General features: G+C 35.4%; 1 protein-coding gene across 2 annotated transcripts in view; it reads left to right on the forward strand.

Annotated features, from left to right (window-relative positions):
• The window catches only part of TMEM260 (transmembrane protein 260), a 57,892-nt gene that overhangs the window by 25,804 nt on the left and 17,564 nt on the right, over positions 1 to 14,524 (forward strand). The window contains exons 5-11 of one of the 2 annotated variants that reach the window (XM_082619687.1): positions 86 to 199; positions 3,648 to 3,827; positions 5,378 to 5,418; positions 8,474 to 8,557; positions 9,762 to 9,876; positions 11,164 to 11,333; positions 13,825 to 13,996. In XM_082619687.1, coding sequence (XP_082475813.1) covers positions 86 to 199; positions 3,648 to 3,827; positions 5,378 to 5,418; positions 8,474 to 8,557; positions 9,762 to 9,876; positions 11,164 to 11,333; positions 13,825 to 13,996 — 876 coding nt within the window. The remainder of the gene's footprint in view (positions 1 to 85; positions 200 to 3,647; positions 3,828 to 5,377; positions 5,419 to 8,473; positions 8,558 to 9,761; positions 9,877 to 11,163; positions 11,334 to 13,824; positions 13,997 to 14,524) is intronic. The other variant, XM_082619688.1, reaches the window with a different exon arrangement.

Genomic DNA, 14,524 nt, shown 5'->3' on the forward strand with positions numbered 1-14,524 from the left:
GCTTTAATATAAAGAATAGCTTTTTACTATTGTGCTGTTTTTGGTGAATTTTTAACTTGGATTTTTTTCTTTTATTTCTTTTCAGATAGCTAAAATTGGTGCTTTCTGCTGTGGCCTTAGCTTATGTAATCAGCACACAGTAGTAGTCTATGTTTTGTGCATAATACCATGGATTCTCTTTCGACTTTTAAAAGAGAAGGTAAGTTTTGGGGTTTTTTTTTTTGCGGTATGCGGGCCTCTCACTGCTGTGGCCTCTCCCGTTGCGGAGCACAGGCTCTGGATGCTCAGGCTCAGCAGCCATGGCTCACGGGCCCAGCCTCTCTGCGGCATGTGGGATCTTCCCGGACGGGGGCACGAACCCGTGTCCCCTGCATTGGCAGGTGGACTCTCAACCACTGCGCCACCAGGGAAGCCCCGAAGGTAAGTTTTTGAGTAAAAATGAAAATTCATAATATTTTATTTATGCCCACTATGACATTTATGGAATCAGAAAACATGGGGCTTGCTTTATTTATTTATTTATTTCATATAAAGCTTGATAGGAATATCATTGAATCTATAGATGGCGTTGGGTAGTTTGAACATTTTAACAATATTAATTATTTTAATCCATGAACATGATATATCTTTTCATTTATTTGTGTCTTCTTCAATTTCTTCATCAGTGTCTTATAGTTTTCAGTACACAGGTATTTCATCTCCTTGGTTAAATTTATTCCTAAGCATTTTATCTTTTTTGATGTTATTGTAAATGAGATAGTTTATTTTTTTCCAGACAGTTCATTGTTATTATATAGAAACACAACTAATTTTTGTGTGTTGATTTTGTATCCTGCAACTTTCCTGAATTTGTTTATTAGTTCAAACAGCTTTTTGATGGAATCTTTAGGATTTTCTATATAAGATCATGTCATCTGCAAACAGAGACAATTTTATTTTTTTATTTTTATTTTTTTTTCTTTTGGCCCTTCTGAGCCGCATGTGGGATCTTAGTTCTCCCACCAGGGATCGAACCCCTGCCACCTGCAGTGGAAGTGTGGATTCCTAACCACTGGACTGCCAGGGAATTCCCACTTCTTCCTTTCTAATTTGGATTCCTTTTACTTCTTTTTCTTGCCTGATTACTCTGAGTAGGACTTCCAGTACTATGTTGAACATGAGTGGTGAGACAGGTGAGTGGGCACCCTTGTCTTGTTCCTGATCTTAGAGGAGAAGCTTTCAGTATGTCACCACTGAGTATGTTGTTAGCTGTGGGCTTGTCATATATGGCTTTTATTACGTTAATGTATGACCCACATCCATTAAATCAGAATTATTTTAGATTGGGATCAGCCACCAGCTCGGCTCTGCAGATGGGCAGAACTGCTGGCTAAGATCTCTGCTCTGGCACTGCTGCAAGCAGGAACGTGGTCTGCCAAGGTGGGAGACTGGTTGCTGTAAGCCTTGCTCCCCTTCTCCGTCTCTATCTGATCCCCAGTGGTTGAGCCCTGAAGATCCCCCCAGTGGTCCCTGCGAGGTGAGAACTGAGTGAGCCTCCTGGGAAGCATCCTGCAATGCTGAGGGAGCTGGATATCCACCTTGGGCTCTCTTTTCCCACTGGAAAAACTGTAGTCCTAGGGGAGTCCTCTTGGTGCAGTGCTGTGCTGGCCTAGGGGAGGGGTGACATGGTCAGAGTGCCCCCTGACACTTCGAAAGTGGTCCTTCTCAGTCTCTGTGGTCCAGGAATATGCTTTAGCCTCAACCCCAGTTTCTGGAATTTTCACAGTGGGGCCATGTCTATGGATAGTTGCTGATGGTGTTTTGTGAGAAGGACTGAAGTTGGGAATGACTTATGTTGCCATCTTGATGGTGTCACTCTTAGCCAGTCTTCTGATACCACAGGAGGTCCATTTAGATATCAGAGAGGTACATTCTCTGGCATGAACTTAAAAAGCAAATCTTTTGTGTTAGTTCTTTGAAGGGAGAGCCGTATTCTTATATAAAACATGCAAGACTCATAGTTGATAAGTTAGGAGCCTGATCTGAGAGCCTGTTTACTCTGTTCTTAGATCAGCTACTGATGAATGACGAAACTTGGGAAAGTATGACTCTTCAAAGGACCTTTTATTTTCATTATTTAAAGAGCAGAGGCTAGAAAATAAGATCTACCAGTGAAGTGACAGGGAGTTGGATCTCACTGGTCAGGTGATCTAAGGCAGAGCTGGAAGTCCTGAGTCAGTTGGCTGCAACCCTGACTGCTCACTTAAATTATCTGGGAAGCTTTAAGAAAGTCAGGAAGAGAGAGTGTGCATGTGTGTGTGGCTGTGTGTATCTGTGTGTGTGTGTGTGATCCCACCACCCTAAAATAATTCTGATTTAATTGATTTGGGGTAAGGCCCAGATATTAATATTTTTTAAAAGTTCCCCAGGTGATTTGAGTATATGTGCAGCTGGAACTCAGAACCTCTCTCCTGTACTCTCTGAAATAGTTCTCATGTGATTGTTTCCCTGTTTATTTCCCATACAAAAGGAAAATTCTGCAGCAACTGCATCTTGCCATTCTAAACTGAAGCTTATAATATGCAGAAACTACCAAAATCTAACATTTACTTTCTTTAAAGGTACTTTTAAGACTAGCAAAGGCATATTTTTCAATTAGTTATTTCTTACAATTTTTTCATCCCATCATTTTTATGAATCTCATTACCACTTTAGAAATGTCAAACAAAATTAGTACTATAATAAAAACACTCCATTTTCAATTAAGAATGTTTATGTGAAAATGCTGATGTAAGTCAACTGCTTTTCTTCTTCTGGTGAATGCAAACTTTGGTACTCATATTCACTGTCACCTATGAATTTTCCTTTTTTGTAAAGGAAAAATGGGCAATTTCCAATCACAATATTTGTAAGAGACCCTTTTCCCCGTTACTAAAGCAACCACTATTTGAATCTTTCTAGTATACCAGAATTCTTCTGGACTTAATCTTTATAAAAATTTGGCAGTGTTGTCCTTTGTTTTAGAAATGTGAAGATGAGAAATATATTCTCCTTGAGGCAAGACTGTTGCATACAACAAGAAATTTCCTTCCTATGTAAATTGAGAAAAGAGAACATTTGGATGAACTGGGATGTTACTTAAAAGCTAGCTTCATTTGTGCCAAGTATTTCCACGAAATGTCCAAAACACTTGTAGAAAGAACATATTGTCAATGTACAATCATAATAAAGTATATAGTTGAAGTCTGCTCCTGATGATGGGAATGAAGTGAATCAGTATTAGAACAATATTTTGGGCATTTTCAAAAACGGCCAGACACCGTAATCACTTCCAAGTGGGTTTTCTCAGCTGTGCAATGCTGCATGTCATGACATGGTTTTAAATGTAAAAGATGCAATAAACGTGATACTCATGAGTCTTTGCTGATATTATTTGCTTCACTCAGATTTCACCTGTCATGCAAAGGAATTCAGACTGATGCAATTTTCTAGTAATCCACAGTAATCAGAAAGTTTAACATCGTATTCTGTGGTGACTTAATATAAATTGAGAGATCAGCTCTGAGTAAACATATTTGATGTTTTCCTTGATGTGTTCTTGAAGTTCCAGGATGAATCTGACTAAAATAAACATTATTATACATGTGACACCGTGTGCTCTGACGCAGGAACTCTCCCCGGGCTCTTTGTTGAAGTTGGGTCTGTACCTCTCTGCTGGTTTGCTGCCTTATATCTACCTTCCTATCTCATCCTACCTCCATCGAGCCCGTTGGACCTGGGGAGACCAGACAACATTGCTAGGATTTTTGACACATTTTCTCAGGGAAGAATATGGAACATTCAGTCTGGTAAATTTATATTTCAAGCCCTTTTAAGGAAATAAGTGGCAAAACTTCAGTGTTCTGCCTGGACCTTGAGTGGAAAAAAAAAAATCAGTGTTTGTATCAATGACAGTACCTGGAATTTTCATTTGTTATTTGTATACAGACTCGCCCCTTGGAATGTAGCCTTTCACATATGTTAGAAAAAAAAATGAATCACTTAATCTGACATCATCCTGTTGTATATCCTGAATGTGTTTTTCAGGATAACAAGCAGTAAAAAGACTGCTGCCAGCAGTTGAAGCATTTCAGTCTTGTTAGCATTGGGTATCACTTTGGGCTCTTGGTCTGTGGTTAAAAATATTTGGAAATGATTAAAGGGAAAAAAATCTCAAAAATTTTAATATACCTTAATGAGTATATTTGTTTCTTTTTTAAAACATATTTGATGAACACTGTTCATATTAGTATTCATTGGGGGATCTAAATATGTAAATGCTTCATAAAATATGATCTCACTCAATGGAAACTGTATGTTCTAAAGAATTTCAAAAGGCCTTTCTTTCCCTAAGACATAAATTAGGGGAAAACACTAAATGTGGTTGTAGATAATGGCTATCTGAAAAGTGAAAGGATAAATAGATGGGTTTTTATTTTAAGAAAGACAGTTGTATCTGATTTTTCTTTCATGGTTTGCACTTTCTGTGTCTTAAGGCAAATCTCAGAAGACTACAATATTATATGATACCATTTATACAAAATTCTAAACCATGCAAAAACTAAACAGTCTATTGCTGAAGGATACATAAAAAGTAGTACAACTATATAGTAAAACTGTATATATATATATATATATATATATATATATATATATATATATATATATATATACACAGTTACCACTGGGGGATAAGAAAGCCTCTTTGAGAGCTTTGTGAGATACCTTATGGTATTCGTGCAGTTCTGTTTCTTCAATGAGTGGTGAGTCTATAGATTTTTTAAAACTCTTTATTCCCTAAATATATATTATATATGTTTTTTGTATGAAGGAGGTATTTCATAATAAAGTCATTTAATAAAAGGATAATTATTTTTTGACTTAGAAAGTTTGATACTTTAAATTTATACTCTGGTTTACTTACATTGGTTATTCCATTGAAATATTGCTTGAGGGCCATTCCAGATTTGAAATGTGTATAATTCACACATAATTGTGAAATTACAGGCAGGCGATAATGAGCTTTAACCAAAGTGCCCAAAAAAAGAGCTTAAAGAGACTTTGTAATGAAAGTGTAAAATCTGTTAGTTCATTAATGTGTTAATCATTCCTGCTGGAAGAGTTTAACTGATTTTTAGCCAATTATTGTCTCTGAAATTATTCCTAAGGGATATCTGTGTTTAGTTTTCACTGACTTCTCCTAAAAAATCCAATAAGGCTCTGAAGTAAACACTTTGAATGAAGAGACAAGTTGCATTGTATATTTAAACATGTATCTTTTAAATCAGGGTAATTAAAACACAATAGTCTACCAAAGCTTCAGTTTAATGCTTATGCAAATAAACTTTTTTATGTTTAGGCCAAATCTGAAATAGGATCCAGTATGTCTGAAATATTGCTGTGAGTATGAAATATCTTAAACTATTTTTAAATGAATTCTTTATTAGTTCCTTTAAACGATTTTAGGGATTTCTGAGTTTATCTCTTTGTGAGCAGTACGTCAGAGATGTAGTTTTCACCTCTGTGGTTAACTGTTTTTGTGTATAATGACAAATATTCCAGCATTTCCTTCAATAAGATAAAGCTTAAAATGAGCAATAAATAAAACAGTAAATAAGACTATTAGAAGACTAAATAGAATATATAAAATGAAAATGTTTCAACTTTCAGTTGTATACAAAATTACCCAACGTATTGTTGCTTTAGAAATAACTTTTTCTTTGTTTATATCTTCTTTCTTTTGGAGACATTTTAGAACATTGTATTTAGCACAATTTGAACAATTATTTTCTTGTTATTTTGGTTTGAGCTATATTCATTTAATTCTTCAAACATTTATTTAATGTTTTTTAAGACTTCCTTTAACCTGTCCGTAAGCTCTATTTTTGACTTGCATATTTTTAAACATCCAGCCTTATTAGAACCAGCTTAAGCAAATATATTTTCATCTATATTATCTATTAATGAGTTCCTTGAAAAATGGGTTAATATTTGCTTTAAAACCTATACAAAGCTGGGATAAAGTGAGAGAGTAAGGCTGACATATATACACTACCAAATGTAAAATAGATAGCTAGTGGGAAGCAGCTGCATAGCACAGGGAGATCAGCTCGGTGCTTTGTGACCACCTAGAGGGGTGGGATAGGGAGAGTGGGAGGGAGACGCAAGAGGGAGGGGACATGGGGATATATGTATACGTATAGTTGATTCACTTTGTCATACAGCAGAAACTAACACAACATTGTAAAGCAATTATACTCCAATAAAGATGTTAAAAAAAAAACTATACAGATTAAGGCAACTAGAAAAATATACATACCAGTTCTGTAATATTCTTACAATATTTTCAATATAAAATTAGGGATGAATAGGTTTCTCTAAAGTGATCTCCTAACTATTAATATGGAATTCACAGGACTACTTGAACACTATTTTAAAAATATGGGGAAAATATTTCAAATCTATATGTGAGGTAGTTCACAGGTTCTCACAATTTCTGTCTTGTTCATTTGCTAGCTTGCTTGCTTCCTTCCATACTTCCTTCTTTTCTTTTTAAATTACTTTCTTTTTACTCTAAGAAATGATACATAATTATTACAGAAAATTTAGCAAATACAGTTAAGCAAACCAAGAAATTAAAATTACTATAATTCCAACACGCAGAGATAACCATTGTTCTTAATCCATTAACATTTTTGTCTATATCCTTTCAATATTTTTAATATTTTTGCTTGTTTTTGAAAATGTAATCATAATGTATACTCTGTTTTGTTAGCCTGCTGTTTTTCATTTAATACTATATTTTGAAAATATTTCCCTGCCACCAATTATTCTTATATAACCTTTTGAGGTTCTTAAAATTGACTTTAAATATTTCTTTTTATGTCTGACAGAGACTTTTGTGGCTCCTTTTTCTTTTCTTTTGGGAAGAAGGTAGCAAGAAGCTCAAGTTCCCCTTTTAAAGATAAAGACAACTTTATCAGTGTCTCTGGGCTTCTCCTTTGTTCTGCTTTTCTCCATGCCAAGACTCCCTACCTGCTCTTTTCTACCTACCTTCCAAAGTTGTTATCACATTCAGGATCACTAGTATATTTTGTCTTCACAATCCCACATGAACTCCAGAGAAGCCTCAAGACTAGTCCTAGACCATACATCTAACTTTCATTAGTTGCACATAAAAGTCATTTATTGGGGAACTTAAAGGCCTCCTTTACATTGAAATAATAGCAGTTAGGTCATATACTTAGAAAAAAAGACTTGACAAGAGTGATGACCACTCACACCGACACTATTTGCTCAAACGAAATCATAATACGGTATGGGGGCATAATCCTAGCACTCTCTGAATGTGTGAGAGAATTTCTAGTATTTAATTGTTTCAGGTGGACAAGAGTATTGAGAAAGGCAACTCATAATTAACTTACTAGAAAATCCTTCAACATGATGGAACCTAATCATCTACTCTTTTCCAGTCAAGCAAATTACATTCTTTCTCCATGCATATCTTTAAATTGCAATCCTGTTGAATTGCATTCTGGAAATTATTGAATCTAACCCTAGGCAGTGACCATGTTTTAGAGCTTACATTTAAGCAACAGATCTCCAAGAATAAATTTTGAGACTGACTTCATTCCTTTTGAAGAATGGTTTGAAATGGGCCTCATGCTGGAATCAATTTTTCAAGTGTGTTTGAAAATGAGTAAGGATATCTTCTCATAGTAGATAAGTTTCCATTAGTAAAATAGACATTGTGTGGTTTCCATAATTATGGCATCACATTTTCTCCAGTAAAATTGCCAGTAGGGAGAAGAAAGTTCTTTGAGATAGTATATCCATTTCTTTTTTAAAAATTGGAGACTGCTAGAGCTATCTGAGAACTCAGATAACACTTAGAAAATGCTTATTAGTTAATGAAAGAATTTAGATTAATTGTAGGGGAAAAATACATTTCTTAGAGATTGCTTAAACATTTTTTGAACCAAATAGTATAGAAAACAAGGAAGCCTTTTACGGAAGAAGATAACCTAGAAAAGGATGGTTAGAGATCACTTCTCTTTCTTTTTTTCTTCATGATTGGATCTCCAGAAAATTATTTGAATTGTTTTATTTTCAGTTTCACATGACTTCTTATCAAACTAATCTAGGATACAAATTGGTTTATAATATCAGTATAGTATACCAATATCAAAAATACCGAATAATTATTTGTTCTTATCTCAGGTCAAATTGTATAAGTTGTTAACCAAATGTTACAACTGGAAAATATCTTAGACTGTTTAACTCTTTCTTGTGGTACTTTTTTTCCCAAATTTAAAAGAATACAAAATAATTTTAAAATCTGACTCAAAGCCTTAAAATTATTCAGTGCGTAATCAGATATAGTCTATAAAGAATGCTTTATTTGGAACTAACAAATTTGTTTTTTGCCAACAATAAATTAGATTGTCTTTTACAGTTCTCAGGTGACAAATATGAGGACCCAACTCTCACTCAACATTCAAGCCCTTGCAGTTTGGGCAAATATATGTCTAGTAAGAAAGTGAGTAAAGTAATTCCTTTTTCCATTATTTTTCCCATGTTCATTAATTGAATTAATATATTCAATGTCATTATAGAACATTGCCAGTAGTATTTTATATTCCAAATAAATGACTCTGACCAGTTCTATTAAGGCAAATATGTATTGCTTTTTTGCTAGGTATTTTTTCTAATTATAAATTAATGACTTTGAAACATTGAACAGTATATTATAATCTAACTAGGTGGGCCATCTGATATCTTAAACTTCTGGTTTGATCTCCTACTATCCCATAGCCAATTATTGTTGCTTTGCAAAAGAGGCAAACAATTATTTGAACTCCCCTGAAGAAAAAAGTAACCTCCAATGATAAAAGGAAACCTAAAAAAATATAGCACTATTAACCTCCATTAATTTCTTGTTCATTTACTTTCTAGCCTGTTGAATGTATTTTATGTAAATATATATTTGTATATACATTTATAGTTTTATTTCCTTAACATTATATTTTGAGCTTTTTCCCATACCATAAGAGATACTTAGAATCATTTAAATTTCTGTATAATATTCCATACTATAACCTAGGACAATTAATTTAAATGTTCTCCTATTTGAGGGTCTTAGATTGCTTCCACATTTGCCACTATTATAAGTAATACCAAAGTATTGTTGTGGATTAATTCTTATCCACATTTCTGGTTCCTGCTTAAAAATTTATGCCCACATGTCAAATTACTGGGTCAATGAATGTGAATATTTTCTTTAAGGCTCTTGATACATATTATCAAATTAACTTTTCTTGAACATTGTACTAACATATATTCTCATACAACTGCATTCTCACCAGCACTGAGATTTGTCATTTTAAAGTCTTTATTATTTTGATGAATGAAATTACTCTTTTGTTTTGCTATGTTTAATTACATCTTAAATTTAACAAGATTAGTAATTTATATTTCTTCTGCAGATTTTAACTTCATATCTTTTGCTGCATAGTTCCAAATTATGCTGTCGACAATATGTAGTGCAGTGTATGGTTTATTACTATGCTTTGGTTATCTATTCCAACTCAAATTTTTAAACCTAAGATCTTTCTTTTTTCCTACTTAAAAATGGAAAGTTTTTTAGTTCCAAATATTGTTTTCATAGTTTAAAACTATGTAATATTACTATTGATATTCATGTCACATAAATAATTTTGGACATATTTTAATTTTTTTTATAGGGACAGACAGAACTCATCATTAGTATGGCTTTTTACTGGAATGTTTTGCATTTATTCATTGTTCTTTGCTTGGAGGGCAAATTTAGATATTTCAAAACCACTTTTCATGGGTGTGGTAAGTTTTACTTAGATATATCCTTTGACCAGAAAGTTAGTGAAGAATGTACAAATTTGTCTTTCATGAATCTTGTAGAAGAGCAAGTTATCTCAGAAATAGTTAAAATTGTATATACATTATTATAAATCAAAATTTAAATTACTGAACCAGTAAGGGTAATAAGCCTTCTTTTTTGGTGGGGGGGAGGGGGGCGGGAAGCATTGTTTAGTTAACACAATAGTTAAATAGAAAAATAAATGTAAGGTAGATTTCAGTGAGTCATTTTGTATGTGTGCTTGCAGATATAGGTATAACTGCATTTCTCCTGGGATTTTCTTTTAAAAATAGCAAAGAAATATGGGTTGTAATTAGGGACTCTACCAACACATTCCCTTATTTCTTACCTCACCAGTCCAAGCCTGTGCAAAAGAGCAAGTATGTTTCTGTTTTTCCCTGACTACCATATCTGAGATTAGAGTATTTCTTCTCCTTACAGAAGAAACTATATGAATGTAGATAGCTCTTTTTTGAACAACTGAAACAGTTTGTGTGTGTGTGTGTGTGTGTTCAAGAGGCCTGATGAATAATACCTTACTTGAGCACCTGAGTTCTGAATCAGCTGAGAACACGATAAACCAGTACATTGGGTGGGAGAATCACCTTTGTTACCCATAATGCTGAGATTGGAGAATGTGGTTAATATCTGTGGGGAAGGGAGTCTCCTCATCCTGCATCCCTGAATGGGCTAGTCACAGGCAGTGCTGCACAGAGCAGGCCTCTGCCCTCCCCAGCTCACCTCACCCCAGAGTCTGCCCCTGGACAAGTACTTCCTGTGGGTGGCTCACTTCCAAGAGGAAGGAGGAGGGCTATGCAGGCCCAGTCCCAGCTCCCAAACTCCCCAGTCAGCTCAGTCCCAGGAAGAAATAAGTGAGGGTAGAGAGAGGCCAGGAGTGTTACACTAGTGGAGCTTCTCTGCATGGAAGGAAACATCAGGAGTTAAGCAAAAGCATTTCTCTACCTCTTCTGCTTTGCATGTTAGAATAAAGAGTTCAAGATGAAGTTTGTAGTATAGAAAAGAATGTGTGGATCCAAAAAGGGAGATCCACACGTCAAACAGAAGGAGGAATGCTTGAAAATTGAAAAATAAAGTGACATGGAGTTAGGTTGGAGAAGTCAGTTAAGAATACCTAAATGACACAGGCATAAGCAACTAGATACATGCAATATATTTTTAAAATATATAAATACCTGATTGATTGCATGAACCAGTCAACTGGACACACTGTTTGCATGCCTCTTTCACAGGTGGAACGATTCTGGATGCAGAGCAATGCAGTGGTGGCTGTCCTCGCTGGCATCGGTTTGGCTGCACTTGTTTCTGAGAGTAACCGAGTACTGAACACCAATGGGCTTCAGTGTCTGGAATGGCTTTCAGCAGCTCTTTTTGTAATTTACCAAATATATTCTAATTATAGGTAACACATGGTTGTTTTTATGAAAAGTAGCATTCAAGCCAGAGGCATTTGGATATTTAGATTCTAGGGGTTTGTCTTATTTTTACCTTCCACTAGTTTTCAAAGTGAGACAGCTTGGTCTGAATGCAGTGGTTCTTAAACTTTTGAACAAGAATCTCAGCATGAGTGATGTGTAGTTTCAGGCCATTGCAAACAAGGTTTTGGGTGGTACATGTAAACACTGTATATTTTCCACTAAGGAATCCTAGAGATACTTTGTAGAATCTGGAGTGTACGTAAAATTCCATGATCTAAAATACCACTTAATAGGGAGGGGATATGGGAACATATGTATATGTATAACTGATTAAATTTGTTAAGTAAAAAAATAAAATAAAGTACCACTTAGATGGAGACTAAAGACATTTGGGGTTTTTTTGTATGCCCTAAAATAATTCACTTTATGTTTCAAAGATTTCATCTTTTGAGTAATCTTTGGCCCTTACCTAGTACTCTCTGTAGTAGTGTATATTAAGTATTTTAAATAATCAAAGTTCTAGAAGTTTCTTAACCCTTATGCATTATTAGTATTATATGTGTTTTTCAAAATCTGCTTAATAACCATTATAATGAAAACTTCAGTCTAACATAAAAGATGTAAAGTTTAGATGACAGTTCATTTATTTGCAGCAGTATTGAGTAAACATTACAGAAGTGGAAGAGTCCATTGGAGTTTAGTTACACTGAGATTTGATTGGTGCTTTAAAAGGTTACATTCCCGCTTTCAACGTAACTTGAAAAATGGATGTTCTTTATAATACTGAGGAAGAGCCGGTGTTAGGAAGGCTGTGTCACCAGGAGGCCTTGTGGGAAGGGGATGCAGGTCCCAGATACAACTCCAAGCTCAAAAAGGGTTTGCCGAGCCCATAGTGTGTTTCCCACCCTTTTTAAAAAAAAGAAAACCTTAACTATTTATTTATTTATTTATTTATTGGCTGCACTGGGTCTTCGTTGCTGTGCACGGGCTTTCTCTAGTTATGGCGAGCGGGGGCTCCTCTTCGTTGCAGTGCGGGGGCTTCTCATTGTGGTGCCTTCTCTTGTTGGCGGAGCACCGGCTCTAGGCATGCAGGGTCAGTAGCTGTGGCTCACGGGCTCTAGAGTGCGGGGTCAGTAGCTGTGGCTCGTGGGCTCTAGGCGCGCAGGCTTCAGTAGTTGTGGCACGTGGGCTCAGTAGTTGTGGCTCGTGGGCTCTAGAGCACAGGCTCTGTAGTTGTGGCACACGGGCTTAGTTGCTCTGCAGCACGTGGGATCTTCCCGGAGCAGGGCTCGAACCCGTGTCCCCTGCATTAGCAGGCAGATTCTTAACCACTGTGCCACCAGGGAAGTTCCACTCACCCTTTTTTATCCCAGTTTTCTCGTGGCTCAGGCCTTCAGGGCAATTCCAGTTCCACACCAGGGATGCCTGCACAGACTGGGTGGTTTGGTTTTGTTTTGATTCTTTTTTTACCCCAGGTGAATGGAATAGACAGCAACTTTCCTGGGTGGCAAAATGTGAGGCATCACCCTGCAATGTAGGGAATCACAGTAGAAAATGGTTGCATCAGTTACAAAGGCAAGGATAATATTTTGTTCCTGGAAGTATTCATTTGCTTTGTGATGCTAACCCAGTGAATCAACTTTAGGCTGTGTTTTTCAGTACCATTACATGTAATGGACCTGATAATAACAGGAAGGACGTTGCTTCTTCTGTTTTTCGATGCTTTTCCTTTCTTGTATTCTTTTTCTTTTTTCATGGAAAGCTCTCAGAATTCATGCCAGTTTTTTCTTTGAAGTTAGGAAGTCCACTTCATCATTGAAAAGAGTTGTACTGCTGTTGTTGGCAATGGCAAATAATGCCTGGAGAGAAGTCAACATCTCAACAAATTATTCCTTCCCTTCTTTCTCATTGGTCTCATTCTCTAGTGATTTCTCAGTCTAGAAGGGAGAGAGGAACACAGGGAGTCTTTGGTCCAGGGAAGTGGTGGAAAGGATCAACCTCTATGTGCAAGAGAGTCAGACAAACGTGCAAATTTATGCCAGAAACTGGCAGATTTCCTTTTGCATTTCTGAAAATTCCTTTGAGCTAAATGGAATTAACATGAAATTACCTTAAACTCCAAGTGGAATCAGAAAACTTACTTCTTTTTAGTGAAATTGGATATGCTTTTAGGAAAAAAAGTACTTATTATTGACCACTAACTGATTCCCTTTTTTATGGAAATGATAATGAATTCCAGAAGTAAAGCAGTATGCTGATTTTTCTCAGTTGCACAATTAGTTCCTTCTTTTTTTTTTTCCAGTTAATAGTGTTCCCTTTTCAAATATATGCATCCTCTTAGAACATGTTAGAATATTTTAAAGCACTAAATGTAGATTGTGTGATGGGAAAGGAATGGAGCAGGAAATAAGCCCAGTCTTATTAAAACTAAAACAATGTGTTGCTATTTTAATATTTTGTAATCCTTTTATTTAGCATTTGTGACCAAAGGACCAACTATGTGATCGATAAGTTTGCAAAGAATCTTCTAGCCTCTATGCCTCATGATGCAATTATCTTACTCAGAGGAGATCTGCCAGGGAATTCTCTCCGTTACATGCATTATTGTGAGGGACTGAGGCCAGATATTTCATTAGTGGATCAGGAAGTAAGTATATGAAAGATACACTTAGAATATAGTAGTAGCGATCATTTTAAAACGTGTTTTTTAAAGAACTATTTTTTTTAAACATTGAGTGGGTACAGTTTCTATGATCACTTTTAGGTAAAATATATATCACATTCTTTTCTTTATTTTAACTAATATGAAAAGTCATGAGTGGCTTCTTTCCTTTTTAAACTGAATGTTCTTAGAATTAATGTGTTTCATATTAGATTCAAACAGCATCCTAGGTCTCTAGTTCACGTGACAGACCATGACAATGTTGTGTTGTAAATTTATTTTTAAATTGTTCTTTTACATCCAGCCAACTCAACCATTCAAATTAACACTTCCCAGTGATCCAGGGATTAAAATAAATAAGGCTGACTATAAAATAAGTCATACTGCAGGTTGGTATACATTTCATGCAAAATAGAAATTATTAACCACGATTCTGCTATAGAATTTATTTGTAAATTTTGTTGATCTTATGACAAAAGTATTTTTGGAGAGGACTTGTGAAAATTTCAAGGT

The sequence above is a fragment of the Mesoplodon mirus genome (assembly GCF_964341445.2).
Source record: "Mesoplodon mirus genome assembly, chromosome: 4".
Classification (NCBI taxonomy): domain Eukaryota; kingdom Metazoa; phylum Chordata; class Mammalia; order Artiodactyla; family Ziphiidae; genus Mesoplodon; species Mesoplodon mirus.